Below are 16,020 nucleotides of genomic sequence, written 5' to 3'. Positions count from 1 at the left end.
TTTCTAGATAAACAAATCAGGTATAAAACGGGCGATTTGAGATTTAAAAGGACAATCGGAAAACAAGTGTCGATTAATAAATTGTTCGCGCGGCTATTTAAATTGTAACCGGTGTGAATGTATTAAATAAATTATATAAATGTAAATAAATGGTTATTAAAGTGTTTCTATGTAGATTAAATAAATAAATGTCTGTAAATAAACTCGTAAAGTACAAGTGTAGAACATTTTTTATAATAAATAAAGTCAATAAATTAGATTTATAAAAACAGTTCAATATATTAAAATGCAATGGGGTAATGAGAGCTACAAGGGGTAACCAGAGCCTAATAAGCTCTGATTACCCGAATACTACTATCTTAAAATTTAGTAAAATGATATCCTGAATATAGCTTCTTATAACTTCACACTTACCGGGTTGTTGAAATTTTGTATTTTTTGTAAGCTTATAAGGAAACAATTTGAATACACAATAAGAGGGACTGGCATGCAAAGCGTTGCAGGTAACATGGCGGCGGGATGACGAATATACCCGAGTAGTAACCAAGTAAATACAGGCGATAGTTTTGTCTCTAGTCATACCTCTCCCATTACTCGCTGGCTTTCATTATCCCCTGTTCCCCTACTCAGGGCTCTTGTCCCTGGTATCTCAAGATGACATCGAACCTTATAATAGAAACATTAAGTTCTGCTGAAGCTGCTTTACTGTGCTAAAGGTTCGACCCTGTTTGGGAAAGAGAAAATTTAGTGAAGAAGTTAGTGATCGAAATCGTAACTCTTCTTTATATTTTCATTTGTAGACTCAGAAGAGTCAGTCATTCTTAATCCTCTTCTAGAACATCTCTTTTTGTCTTTTTCTACATTTTATTCTTATGAGTTCGGACGAAATACTATCAGTCATAGAGTATGCCCATAACGTGCCAAGGCTGCAATCACCCACAGTTTGTAAGCTCTCTGGATCATAGCTTAGGTAGAGATAGTGCAAACACTCCTGACCAGGGCGCAGTAGACGAAATTTGGTTTAGTCCCCACTTCCATGGGAAACGCACCGTACTATGCAACGTCGAAGGTGGAACGTTTCAGTTTAATTATTATAATTCCACTTACAATAGAACCTTTCTGCCTTTACGTGAATTTCGACTCCGCCTTCGCGCAGCTCCATGGTCAGGAGTGTTTGCACTATCTTTAACACTTTTCCTCCTATACTATCTCTAGATATAGAGATTCCTCCGTCATCTAGATACGATGATAATATTCCTCGGGACTGGTGAACGCAGTAACAGTATGATGAATCAATTGTGATGCGGCTGTCCGGTGATTTGCCAATTTAGCATGGTGTAGGCGTGCATCAAGTTCTTTTCAAAGTATAGAAGGTTATCAAGTTAAGGTTCCTGTTAAATAATATTGAAAATTTGGACTACATTTGGAATAGTATATTTAAGATATTATACTTAACTCTTATTAACTGAAAATACAAATAGATTCCAAGTTACTACGAAAGTTTCACCCATTAGTATTTTTCTGATATGGTTTAAGCTTCTTTAACTGTTATTTTTAAACTGTTAAACTATTATTTTTTTATTCGATTGTGGTCTCGTAGTAATAACAACAAAATTAATTCAAAGTAAAGATACTCTTTATACACCAGTCGTACTGTAACCAGGTGGCATGATCATCATTCTCTCTACCTTTATTAACTTTATTTATATGGAGAAGCGGTTTTCCCCATTACATTTCTTCTTGTGTCCTGTGTCCTTCCAAAATCAATCCCCTTCAGTGATATGTGTTACGGTGTTACGAAAGCGTCTACCACTACCATTAGGTCGTCATTAATCTCCCTTTCCTACTCCTTCATGTAATTTTATTTGTAAATTATTTTTAAATAACGTTTAACTCATCACTTAAATGTAAATTCCACATAAAACCTTACTTACGATTTTTTCAATGTCTTAATATTGTCATTAAAAATACACTGAAATGTTCGGCTCCACTCTGTACAGATGTATCAATTCAATAAAATGTCAGTGTTGGTTTTGTTACTAAAGAGAGATAAAAAGAGACCTTGTGGGTTAGACGAAAACAACATATTTATTATACTATTGCATAAAAACGAAACGAACCAACTTAATAATTTGGTTGGATTGTTGTGATTTGTGATTCGTGATTGTGATGTGAATAAATATAAAAATGTCTCTGCCTGCCAAATTTGTAAATACAGTATTCTTACAATAATAAAAACTGAAAATTCTTTGATATTAATCCAGAGTATTATTAAGTGTATGTGAATTAAGATCAACGTTATGAAGATGGATAAGAACCAAAGTGTTTGAATAAGTTGAAAAAAATAATAGGAAGATATTTTGTGAATTTAGTGATGTAAAATTTGGATTCAAAATGGCTGATTCTTATTACCAGGTAAAAAATAACTATTTGGGATTGTTTTTACTAAATCTGGGCGTATAGCAGAGTTTTTACAGTTGGTTCAGAGTTAAATATCTATATCCGCAGTTTCAAGGATGTACCTCCTTCAGTCACGAGAGGCTAATTATATATTTAATCCATTTATTGCAGGTTATCTTTCATGTACAATTGACTAGTTTAGATAGGGAGAACTGAGAACTCGACTTGTTTATTGAGACTCGACCAAGAAAGTTTATTCTAAGCAAACTTTATCAAATTGCACATATTTTTATCTCATAAAAAGCGAAATTTCTTTCCACAAGTTGTAAAGTTGACATTGATATTTTAGACCAAAAATGGACATGTCCTAGATTTTTTATTTAATTAGTTAATGTGTGGTTAATTCCAGTAATTTAAATAGTCGAATTCAAGTAGTATATGTAGGTATATACTTTTGAACCACTTATGAATTTGACATGTAGTTCTTGAGAATGGTAATTTAATCTCTCAACTTTCTTTTTAAGAGGGCTTTAATTACAATTGCTGGAGCAAGAGACTGAAACAATGCTTGGTAACATTTACATGAAGAAATAATTGTTTATTGTACTGTGAACAAATCAATTGTACATTGTTAAATTTGCAAGTGTTAGATTTGAGATATCATTAGAAAATTCATAATTCAATTAGACATGTGTTATAAAAGAGAAAACAAATCTGACTTTCAATTTTATAGAACATAATTTGAATTGAAGCTATTCTTCAAATCTATCTTCAATTCCTTGTTGAACCATAGACTTCTATCTACAACATGAACACTAATATAAGTTTAAACTAAAATTGTATGTAACCTGAATATAATATACCTTAGCATCTTAACAAATCCTCAACAAATTTCTCAGATACTATCTTGGCCATCACAACTGCATACAACACTCTACCTCTCTTATTTTGTAATCTCATTAAATAGAAGGATATATAAAAATTGCAAGTGTCTGTGGCAGGATATTGTGCATGCCAACTAGTCTCGTATCTACCACCCGGAAAATGGTTCCAGAAAAGAGAGCGACCAACAGCTACAAGATGTATTTAAACTATTAATTCAAACAGAAAGTAAATTGTGGCCTATTTAGATTGGAAAACTTCATAAAAATATATGTATTTATTACTAACAAGATTATGATAACTTAAAAGTTGGAAAGTCACTGAGATACCAGACAAAAAAGAACACCCTGTGATCACATAATTACGAGTTAAACAGGAATAGGAAAATTGTTTAATTTTCAAGAATGTTTTAATACAAAGAATGCATTAATATGTCTACTTCTGGACCAAATTAAAATGTTTGATTATTCAGGGCATATACAATATGTTTTATAGCCAAAAAAGAGAAATATATTTATTAATAAAGTGAGAACAACTTAAAATTTATCAACTTAATTTTAATTAAACAAAATCAAATGTGAGAAATAATTTTTCTTCCTTTTCCAGTTGCTTCTGCTAATTCAACATCTAGTTATAAACATTTAGCACTTAAAATGTTTTTATTTACATTTCTTACTCTGTTGAAGGTAATTTCCACCTTTCGATTTCTTACACAAAGTATATTTACGTACTTATCTTTTTTGTGATAAGTCTCTAAAGAAAGAAGTAAACAATTATGAGAATAGGATGACCAATATATGAATGGGCTAGGCACATCCATAGGTTAGAAAAATGATTGTTAAACTATTGCCACACAACCCTAACATAATAAACTAAGCACCCACATACCTAGAAAAATCAATTCAATTCTTTATTACAGTTGAGTCCATGGTTCTTTACCATAGTTCTTTACCCATGCAATATCATTTAAAATATATGAAATAAGTTGGAAATTTACTCCAAACAAGTGACAGAAAGTGGTTTATGCTCTGATCACTGGTTATATTATAAAATTTTACATAAATAAATAGAATCTTAAAACATATATCTATATATATATATATATATATATATATATATATATATATATATATAAGAAATACTGGATATTATTGACTGTCGATATAAACAAACAACGCAGTTTATTAGGGCTGCAGTCAGTAGGTTTGGCCGGGATGTTATAGAAACACTCTTTTGACTTTTGGTCGAGCTTTAGGAATTCTTTTATTCCTTCTTCAAGACACTGCAATTAGAAGAAAGTGTAAATATTTACAACATATCTCAAATTGTCATTACAACTTACTAGTCGTTGAGATTATTTTTGCAAAGCTACGACACTCAACATTAAAAACACACATATAAAATATAACATTTAAAATAATGGACAATATACATTTTAAAATTTAGTTGGAAAGTTAAAATTTTGTTACACATCTTTTCATGGTGTGTTTGACTGATCCATAGGGAACAGAAAAAAAACAAAAATAGAATATCTTATTTAAGATATTCTATTATGACGCAGAGAGACCTTTCTGTGTAATTGGCCTAAAAGCAATTTTTTCTTCCTGATGCTTATCTACTTGATACAATGAAAAACCAACCTGTTGTCCTTTGTGATCAGAGAACCCAGTTCACATATTCTGGCCATCTTGCACTGTATCTCAGAATCGAGGAAAATGTTATCAAGACACTTTACTTCTCACACTTTACTCCTTGAGCCGGCTCAAATATTGTTTTTTGAGCCGGCCATCACAGAACATTTTCGGAATAACTATTCCATTATCAGTGCTATCTAGATGTACATGTTTGAAGCCACTAAATATGTGAGTGAAAACCCTCTAAATGTAATGTGATTAACTTTGGGTTACTACTTCTTTGATATTTAAAAACTATGATGTTATCACATGGCAAAGTAAGACTTCACTGGGGTTGCTAGTCCTTAAACGAAGTCTGAGGACTTGTTGATAGCAAGTCTTCATAAAAATTTGATTGATTTTTGACAATGTGCCATTTTTTCACAAACAATTTCCAATCTCCCAAAATTGTGAATAATGCTGAGCCCATAATGGTTTCTTAATATTGTTCTAAAGCTATTTTCTTGTGGCATCTTAAAGCAATTACCATTCTAATGGGAATAGGCCATAATTGAAGTTAAAAAAAAGTTTATTAACATTTCAATTTTCCACTTAAAATCACTCTCAATATATTAACATTAATAAATTAAACAAATTTTGTTTTTTGTTACTTGGTGAAAAATTCTTCTAATAATTTAATTTTATCTGACTCATTTATATTGACAATTCAGACATATATTATACATCGTATAGACGACTGTTATGAATGTTAAATTACAGGATGTTATCCACGGAATGGAATAATCAAAACAATCGAAAATATCTACCAAAACAACACAATAAAAGTAAAAGTAGAAGAAGAACTAACCGACCCTATTGAATCTGGCAATGGGATAAGACAGGGAGATTCCCTGAGTCCTCTATTGTTCAACCTGATTATGGATGAAATAATAAAAAAGTGAAGATGATTTGCAACATATGCTGCACCAATTTAATATAACCGAAAGAAAATTTAATATGTTAATTTCCCCAAAAAAGACAAAATGCATGGTTATAACAGCAAATTTACTAAGATGTAAATTGGCGCTGGAAGGTCAGATAATATAACAAGTGATGAAGTTTAAATATCGAGGCATCACACTATATAGCTATGGAAAGCCTGAAACTGAAGTAGAATATCAAGTAAATAGAGCAAACAGAGCCGCAGGTTGCCTGAATGAAACAATATGGAGAAATAAAAATATCGGGAAAGAAATTAAAGGCAGAATTTACAAAACAGTCATCAGACCAATAATGACATACTCGGCAGAAACAAGACCTGACACAGAGAGGACAAAAAGAATGTTAGAAACAGCAGAGATGGTAAGACACTATGGGACAGCGCTAGAAGTATGACAGATCCAAGGTGGAGAACATCCAGAACTGGGTAAGACATATAAGAGTAGAATGGAACCATCATATAAGCCGAATGACAACAAATAGAGTAGTAAATATGGCAAGAGACGGTTCTCCAATAGGAAGACGATCAGTAGGAAGACCATGAAAACGATGGACAGAGTCATGTCTACATAAAAAGAAGAAGAAGACTTTAAAATGATATTGAGAATATTGCTGAGCTGCGTTCCTGGGACGACCTTATTGTAAGATAGATCATTAGATTACATTAAATCAACTTTAACTTGAGAATATGTGTCAGAAAAATCATAGTATGTGATTCGTCTTTAAAAAGACAACCACATACTTGATGATAGTAAAATTAAATTCTCCTGTTAGAAACCATGAAAAAACCTCATAATACTATCCCGACGTGGTAATTGTAATCATTAGGGAGGGGTTTCTGTGTCCATATTTCTTTTATAAGCTGCTTTAATGCCATAATGGTATCATGGCTACCTTCTTTATATAGTTCAGCTGGGAGATTATCTATTCCGGGTGATTTGTTTCTGGCTAGTTTTTTAACTTCAAGAATCGTTGGTGGTTTCTTCCAGGTTTTCTTCCTCCTCCATATTAAGTGCCTGGTTAAAGTATTCCACCCATCTACTCAATACATCTTTCCTTGTTGTTAATAGGTCGCCATTCTGACTTCTGCGTTGTCTTGTGGTTGCCCTGAATTCTTTTCTGTTGATGTTAATTTTGTTATAGAATGCTCTGAATTCTTTTTCTCTGTTAAGGTTTTCTATATATTTACTGTCTTACTAATAGTGGTATTTCCTTTTATTAACTTTCTCTTTTAATATGGAACAATTTCCGAAGTGGAAATTGAAACGTCAATAAACTTATTTTAAACTTCAATTGTGGTTTATTCCCATTAAAATAGTAACTAACTCCTTTTTAAAATAAAAGTATGATTTCTGAGTTTTACTATTTAATGGACTTACGACACTTTGGAAATAAGCTCTTCAATTATGATATCGAGCACATGGCAGAAAAATCCATTTAGAAGCCATGTCTTTTCAAGAAGGCTATGTAGCACTAACTATAGCTTCTATTCAAAATGAATTTGACATGTGTATTGTGAATTGTCTCCTTTCTACAACACAAGTAGCGGACCAGACGTTGGAACTGGATAAGTATGTAGATTAGGATTAAATAATCCTTCGTCGAAACAATGTTCTAAGTCGAAATGGTAATAATAATGCTTGATGAATTTAAGGACACTTTATTTTACGTTGCACTGTTACAAAAGATAGTTATTTTTACAAACGTATTTAATTAAAACCAAACTATTTACTTTTCTGCTATGTGAGCGCGTGAATTTTTATACAAATCTTGAGAGGTCGAGATGTACCTACTGTCAGGTACGAGAACAGAGAACGGAGTCTGGTGCGAGTGAGAACCGAGAGAGAAGTCTTGAATGTCCGGCATTAGGACCGGTAACGATGTCTCCGAATGCCGCTTTGATTCAACCTTTTATATGAATAAGAACCGTCAATTTTTCAACGGTTTGTAACGAATTTTGAATGTGCCAACGGTGGGTTCTAATAAGCCACTTTGTCCATACATTTACGAAGAAACTGCAAAATGATAAAAACAATAAAACTAAAAGATTTATTGCCCTTTTAAGAGTTCTGCGAATAAATAAACATTATTGACCCAGTTCTAGGTAGACATATAATCTTGTTTTTTGTAACGAATTAGCGAAGCGGTTGGTACGAGGAAAAAACATTTATGACCAATTGTGGTGGTAAAAATGATAACTTTTTATATTGAGAAGAGGAGAATTGGCGGTAAAATAATATCGAAGCGTGTTTAGATACCAAATCTAACAACCTATTTTAACGGGAGTCTCAACGGAAAACGAACTAGACAAAAAACTCGTTTTATTTTAGCTGAGATATATCGAAAATAAATAGAATGCATTTTCCTGTTTTATTAATAATTTTAACAAAATAATGAGGGATGATTGGTGATATGTTAAGACTTTAACAATGTGAAACGAATCAGCGTCACAAATGATCATTGGCAATCTCAACAGCTACAACATGCCCAAAAAAATAATCCATGTCTGCAACATATCTTGGATTGCAGGTGTAAAAATGAAAGACCTGTGCATCTAGTCCAGAAGTTAAATGTCTATTGAAGCCAATTAAGTAGCTGTATTAAAAAAATAAGTTATGTAACATAAGGAATGAAATACCAAATAATTGTCTTAGAGTACATCATATAGCTCTATTTTTCCCTTATACTATCGTTAGTAATTACCGTATATCTATTAAATAATTTTTAATTATTACTAGAAAAGTGTGCTTAAAAAAACTGACATTTTGAATGTTTTTTTTAAATCATGCTTTTAAAATATAACAGTGTAAGTATATATTTTTTGATTTGTGTAAAAAATAATCCATGTAAATGATATTACAATCGATAAAAATATAGATGAATCAGTAATTAAGGTGTAAGGCATTTTGTTTCTCCCGTTATCTTCACTGATTATCATCTTCAAATATTATTATCAGGTTTGAATAATTAACATTATCTCTACTGTATTGAAGGGTAATCCATAAATGTGAACAAATGCAAAAAAGTGTTATTCAAGACCTAAGATTTCTCTATTTTCTACTTTTTTCTTAACGGGAAAAATGTGGAGGTGCAGTAGACATTTCAGCAGTGATGATGATGATGAAAGTGAAGTTAGTGTTTAAATATTTTCTAGAAGTGACTAATAAATATAGTATCGATTAAAAAATGATAAAATATTTGCAAGTATTATGATATCTGATTGTGTGGTATTTATGGCCAAATAATACTATTTCGATTTATTGTGCTATCAGTTTATTATTTTTTAAAGTTATATTTAATCAGCCTGGTCTTATGAATTATGTAAGTAAGGTAAATAGGTATTTTTTACGAAATTAAATTTATAAAACATTTAATTTCATAGCTGAGCGCTTTAAAACTATCATCATGTGATGATGACCGTGAGCATCACAAAAGCTCTGGAATCTATCATCTAACTTCAAGTTAACCTTGGTGTCTATACCCAGGTAACTGGGTATCCTTGGTAATTGTTTTATGTAAAGCATTGGAGATAGTATAAATATTTTTATTCCAGCTTCTAGTTTTTTCTAAAATTATTTAGAACGAAGAGATTTATAATAAAAACCAAAGAAAAAAATGCATATAATACACTACTGCCCAAAATGAACGCACCATCTTAAATGTACCATAAGTTTGAAGCTATTTTTCTTCTGAACGAATGATTAGATTTTGATGATGTTTTTTTTATGTTATTGGTCTATTTTTAGTAAATCAACGTATTAATATTTCTAAAAAATATCGACGTTTTACCCGTACACGGGGTGAAAAATTAAAGTTGTTTTTTCATCGTTTTTTGCAACATCCCGTGGAATTTATTAGAAATAAACGCAACATCTTATTAATATTTTAAGATAGATTTATTCTTTCTTAAGATTTTCGTAAAAAAATTATCTCGATATATCTATTATCAAAGATTATACAGAACTTTAAATGTAATAAGTTTTTATTAACATTTAAGGCAAAGAAAACATTATTTACATAAACTTTATTGACATGTAATACAAATAAATATAAAGTAATCTTTAACAATTCCCCTTTCCCAAAAAACACTTAATAACGAGTATTTCCACCTCTACATCTTATAACTTCTTCCCAGCGACGAGGCATACTTAAAATCAAGCGGCGTATTTGGTCTTGATCAATTGCATACCAAACTTCTCTCACCATAACTTCTATGTCGCCAAGAGAGACAGGTGGTGATTGTCGGCTTCTGAGTTGACGATCAATAATATCCCACAAATTCTCCATGGGATTGAGATCGGGGAGGCAGGGTGGCCAGTTCATGGTTTGTATTCCACCCTCGTCCAAATATTCATGTACCACACGTGCAACATGTGGTCGAGCGTTATCATGCATTAAAAGAAAATTATTTACTATACTGTAAGAGATATTCCTCCCCAAACCATTACAGATCCTCCATTGAATAAAGTAATAGGTCGTATATTACACTGTGCGTAGCGTTCTCTTGGCCGTCAAAGTCAAACTCACACGTCTCTCTGAGCTACATAAGCAATACCTCGATACATCAGTGAACAAAACGTGCTCCCACTCATCAACATTCCAGTCAAGGTGCTCTCTGGCAAATTGTAATCTACTTCCTACGATGATTTACGTTTAAAGCTGGTCCTCCGTCTGGTATCCTTAAACCTATGTAAATCTTGTTCAGCGAGACGCCTTTTTACAGTGTTTCTACTAATTTGAATATTATGAACTTGCCACTTGTATTTGTGAACGTCTTATTGTGAGAAAACGTTTTCTTATAGCACGAAGCCTGATAAACTGATCTTGTCGGGAGTTTGTAAGTCTTCCTCTTCCTTGTCCACGCGCCGTCTCGTATGGTCGTTTGTTTCTCGAAAACTTTGAATTACTTTGAATGAACACATTCATTTCGGCTCAAATTTCTTGAAATACGGTCCATGTCAACTAAGTAACATACGCAAAATAGCAAAACAATTTTTTGAAATGTAAACAATATTGACAGTCTAAAACTGTCCTTTCAAATTGTTTGATTTTTTGTAGCCAACTAACTGCTTCCATTAATGAGTATTACAATTCGATAAAATCACGTTATGCTTTGAACGTACTTTTCTTTTTTGATAATAAAGATATTGATGATTTTTTTACGAAAATATTGAGAAAAAAAATTAAGCTTTTTCGAAATATTAATAAGATGTAGCATTTGCTTTAAATAAATTCCACAGAATGTTGGAATAAGAAGTTTATAAGTTTATTTTTAAAAAGTTTTTAATAATTATAAATAACCGAAATTTTTGCAATTTTTTAAGCAACAAATAAACATTGAAACATTTAAAAAAACGCTATTATGAAGGTTTTTGTTAATACCTAATTAAGTCCAAAAAGTCGACAGCAGGAAACATATAGGTTCTTGTTATTAGGTAGGTCCATACTACCCAAAAAAACTGTCGTTTGTCTGGTCGGATCAGTGTCACGAAAAAAAGCTTATTTCCCTGGGCTAATACCGTGGTTTATTCAACCCTTTCCTATATTACAAGATATTTCTTCAGTTAACCGTCTCGTCATTACCTCTGTGACTGTCTTCAGCTCTCATTTACTAACATCTATGGTATGAGACTTACTGAAGACACCATAGCTCCATAGATTCCATTTAATGACCACAGAAAGCGCACAGTTAAGAAGTGAAAAACTTTTTCTTTAAAAAAATGTTTTCGTTACGTCGGTCTCCTAAGAAACATTATTTGACGCGTTCTTTCAGACAAATCTCAGTTTTATAAAATATCTTTTGTGAAAGATACCACACAAATTATGAAATAAATGATATTATGCTTTTCAATTATAAAAATAATAAACATTAATAATATTTATCTTCTGAAACAGCTTTCTTGCAGCATCTCAACTTATCAAATATTTTCTGGTGTATAAATCACTATTACCTATAAAACAAACTATTTGCCTTTTTGATTTCCAAACTGGATGGGTTTTTAGAATACGTAATTTTTAGAAGCATAGCTTTGTGAAAAGAAGAGGTGTGAAAAAATAAGACAAAACAAACGTAGTGACACGACAGATGGGCGACCAAAGACTACGTGGAGTAGTAAACGCAGTCCCATGCTTATTTCGTAATAAAATGAAATAAAATTGAATGAATTGAATCGATTCGAATCGAATAAAATCGGATTGAATCCGATTGAATCAAATCGAATTGAATTAAATTAAATTAAATTAAAAACCATCCTCCGTAGAAATTTAAAACTTGTTTATCTATCATTAATGGCAATAATACCACTAATACAAGCCTAAGCCAAGACGATATATTTTGAGACAAGCTGTACAAGTATACAGATATTTAGGTTCCATTTGTTTCTAGATTTCTTTTCTATCATGCACCTGTTTCTGTTCAAACCTTATTAGTCCCATATAAACAGAAAGTTTATTATAAGATACCATAATCTAATGTAAATACTTCCTTACCTTATCTGGACCTTACCGAGGTGTCCACTAAAGAATTAATATTAGGTATTTGGTATAAGTTGCTACTCGTCATTCTATAATTAATCTCAAAGTAAAGATATTATTCCCATACATCAGATCACAGCGAGGCGGTCTTATAAAATTTATCTTTCAGTTTCATTGCAATTTTTCTATCGTCTAACACTCATCACAGTTAGTTCCACTTATTTTTCTTAGTCCATTCTGCTCTAACTCTAAACCCTTTACTTCTTAAAATAATTTTACCATTCAAAGTTATCATCAGTACCCTCATCATTAAATAATTATTGTAGATATTATATTTGTTCCATACTAAATTTAGACCTTTTTCTTGAAGAACCTCTCTTGTGCGGGCCACTGGTAAAAGAAAATAAACACATTTTACCAACAGATGCATCGTATGACTCAAAAAATATTTTTATCAAATGTAGGAAAACTATAGTGGGCGATAAAAAAATTATAAATAATAGTTTTTTAATTTTTAACTTTAACATCCGGTATTTCAGAGTCATGCAACATTTTACCTAAACATTTTTGTTATTATGTATGATTCTGAAGCAGAGAGTCTTCAGTTATTTTATGTCTCATTCTTAATGGGACATTTTTATATTTATAATACAGTATAGCCCAAAATAAACAGTACTGAACTTGTAATTGTATTATTGTTTTAAAAAACACATATTATTGACACTTTATAACATGTTCTAAATGAGCTCTCCTCTCTCAAGACAGACTTCATACCGATACTCCAGATTTCTCGTGATGTTATGGAATAAAGGTTGTCTCAAGTCCGCGAAGAAGGCTCTAACAGCATCCTTTAACTCAATGATGGTTTGTTATGCCCGTTTAAAAACGGCAGTTTTAGCCATGCCCCAAATGTATGCGTCTGGAGATGTTAAGTCTGGAGAATGTGCCGGATAGGGGAAGTCAGTAAATCGTAAAATGAATTTGTTTGGAAAATGTCCTTGAAGAAATTGACGAACTGCGACAGCAGTATGGTAAGTTGCCCCATCCTGCTGGAAAAATTGGTCTCGAAATGCCAAATTACGTGCACGACAAAATTGACGTAGGTCAGGGATAAAGCGTGTTAAAATTTGTATGTACCTCTGTTGATTAAGTGTGACTTGCCTGCCATTTTCTTCGATAAAGTATGGACCAATGATTCCGTGTCCCGAAACTTCATCTGGTCTGGCAAAGCCCAGAAATCGATTTGTGCGACGATTTACATAGCTTGACAAATGAAAATGTACTTCGTCTGAAACCATCCATTTTTCGAAAATTCAGGATTTTCCTACTGTAATGCAAGAATTCTAGCACAATATTCCACTCTACTGCGATAATCCCTGGGACATAATTGTTGATGTACATAAATCACATACGAAAATGCATCCTGCTCCTTCAGAATTCTTTGCAAGGAAGTTTGTTTTAAGCCAAGATGCAACGCTGTTCTTGCCTGGCTGTCTTTCAGATTTTCCAAGATTCGCTCAAAAACACGTACATGGTTATCGTTATTGTTAACTGTCCTGGGACGCCTTGAGTTTCCTATTCGTTGGCACAATACATTACCCGTATTTCTCAACTTTTCAACAACCTTCAAAATTACAGCATTATTTGGAGAACGTTTATTAAACGTTGTGCATTAAACGCACGTATTGCAGACTTGCACTATTACGTCGGCCGATTCCTTATGAGCGAAAATGATGCTCCACAAGAAACACTTTCTCCTCTGTACTTAACACCATTTTTAACAATTAGGCCCTAATAATTAATTTGTTTAAGGATTACTTGACAGGTCTATACTAGTTAATTTGAATATGACAGGCGCGCACAAAGTGACATCTATGTTTCAGTTTCAGTACTGTTTATTTTGGGCAATACTGTATAAATATTTATAATTTATACACAGCTCTATCACTATACTATACTTATATACCCATAAAATAAACATAATCATCCTTCAAGACCAAGGTATTTTTGTTTTAGCTTGGTTTAGAACCTTTAGCCACGTAATTACGTACAAATATTAATATTCATTCAGAATTGTACAGGAAGGACACTTTTCACGCTCAGGGGTTCGTCAGAGCGACTTCATTATAACACACAAGACATAAACGACGGTTAGATAGGTGGGCACCAAATAGGTAGACATACAAAGGAAATATTCATTCAAACGATAAAATTTTTCATTTACACCTTATCAAATAATTATATTTATCAAATTAAAACCCTCAATTAGGTTAACAATTTGCGCGTATCTAATTTGTGGCTAAATGAGCGGTTCCCGAAATTATCGAATAAAACCACTTAGCTCACTAATCTAAACAAATAATTGCTAATTCTACAATAAGAGATTTTTGTAGAAATCGTGTTGCTAATTTTTTAATATAAAACAGTTAAATGTCGCTTTTGAACGTACCTTCTTTCAATTTTTGATAGACTTTAGGGCTTTTTTTTTTATTTAATAAACACCTAAACTATGTTTATACCACCGAAATCTGGTAACAATTGACCAATTATCAATTCTTCTTTAACTAAAATTACTAAATGGTACCTAAATTCTAAGGAGAGACATATTCTAATAAGAGATATTTTATCTAACAACTATGCACTATAGATAACCCACAATACAGCACTAGGCTCTGCTTTTAGACTACTTAACACTTTACACAAACTCAAATGGTTTTCTTCATTTGAGTCTTCTTTCTAACCCAGTATATCGAGGAGCTGGAAGGCCTCGATGTTTACATGACTACGAAGCCGTTATTCCTGACTACCTGCCATCTTCTTGATAACTTTATCTTCATCTTCCATCTTAAGGTCCTGGTGGAGGTAGTCATTTCTAATATACCAATGAGCATCAACTATGTTCCTTAATACTTTATTCTGGAATCTCTGGATGATCTGGATATTACTTGAAGTGGCACAGCCCCATAGTTGACAACCATGCGTTCATAATGATCTCAGTATTTGTTTGTATAACAGTTGGTTGTTAAGATTGTATGGACAATGCTGACTTTATAGTATGTCTTAAAATAATTATAGTATGTCTTAAAATAGTCGTAGTAATTAAAAACAACAAAGCTGAATGAATGCATTGTACGATTTTTAGGTTAGAACAAATTAACGTGACGTAACTAAAGCTAGCTAACTAGCAAAATTGCAGGATAGGAGAAAATTTATCTGTTAATTGAGGGCTTTTATTTGACATTTGCATTGATAACGATTGTTTACCGATGTTTATTTTACCTATAAATATAGTATACTTTCATGTAAATTTCTCAAAACATTTGAAAAAATTAAATTGTATTGTGTTAAGTGTATATGCCTAATTAATAAGACTATGCAAGTAAAGCATCAAAATAAACTTTGAATGATGCAAGAACTAGTAAAATATGGTTTATAAACTAATACAAAGCCACATGCAAAAAAACTACTAAAATAAGATTCTTGGCAAATAAATGTGTAGTAAATTCGGTCCACGAGTTAATTTTAAACATCGATATTCAATTGATATCAAGTAATATCAAGTGAGCCAAAAGGTGTAGGTAGACGTTTTGTTTGATCAATTAAAATAGGTATTCAAAAGTAATTGTGATTTTGAAGTGTTGAACAATGAAAA

At 32.0% G+C, this 16,020-nt stretch overlaps 1 protein-coding gene across 4 annotated transcripts in view; it reads left to right on the top strand.

Moving 5' to 3' along the window:
- The first annotated feature begins 2,147 nt into the window (after window positions 1-2,147).
- Pkn (serine/threonine-protein kinase N) overlaps window positions 2,148-16,020 on the top strand; it is a 132,379-nt gene continuing 118,506 nt past the window's right edge. For 2 of the 4 annotated variants that reach the window (XM_072540334.1, XM_072540331.1), the window contains exon 1: window positions 8,883-9,025. In XM_072540334.1, the coding sequence (XP_072396435.1) occupies window positions 8,975-9,025 (51 nt within the window). In that variant the 5' untranslated portion in view covers window positions 8,883-8,974. Of the gene's footprint in view, window positions 2,416-8,882; window positions 9,026-9,191; window positions 9,216-16,020 lie in introns of those variants that run through there. The other 2 variants (XM_072540332.1, XM_072540333.1) reach the window with 2 other exon arrangements.

Source organism: Diabrotica undecimpunctata, chromosome 8 (genome assembly GCF_040954645.1).
Source record: "Diabrotica undecimpunctata isolate CICGRU chromosome 8, icDiaUnde3, whole genome shotgun sequence".
NCBI classification, from domain to species: Eukaryota; Metazoa; Arthropoda; class Insecta; order Coleoptera; family Chrysomelidae; genus Diabrotica; species Diabrotica undecimpunctata.
This window is presented reverse-complemented; position numbering and strand designations above follow the sequence as displayed.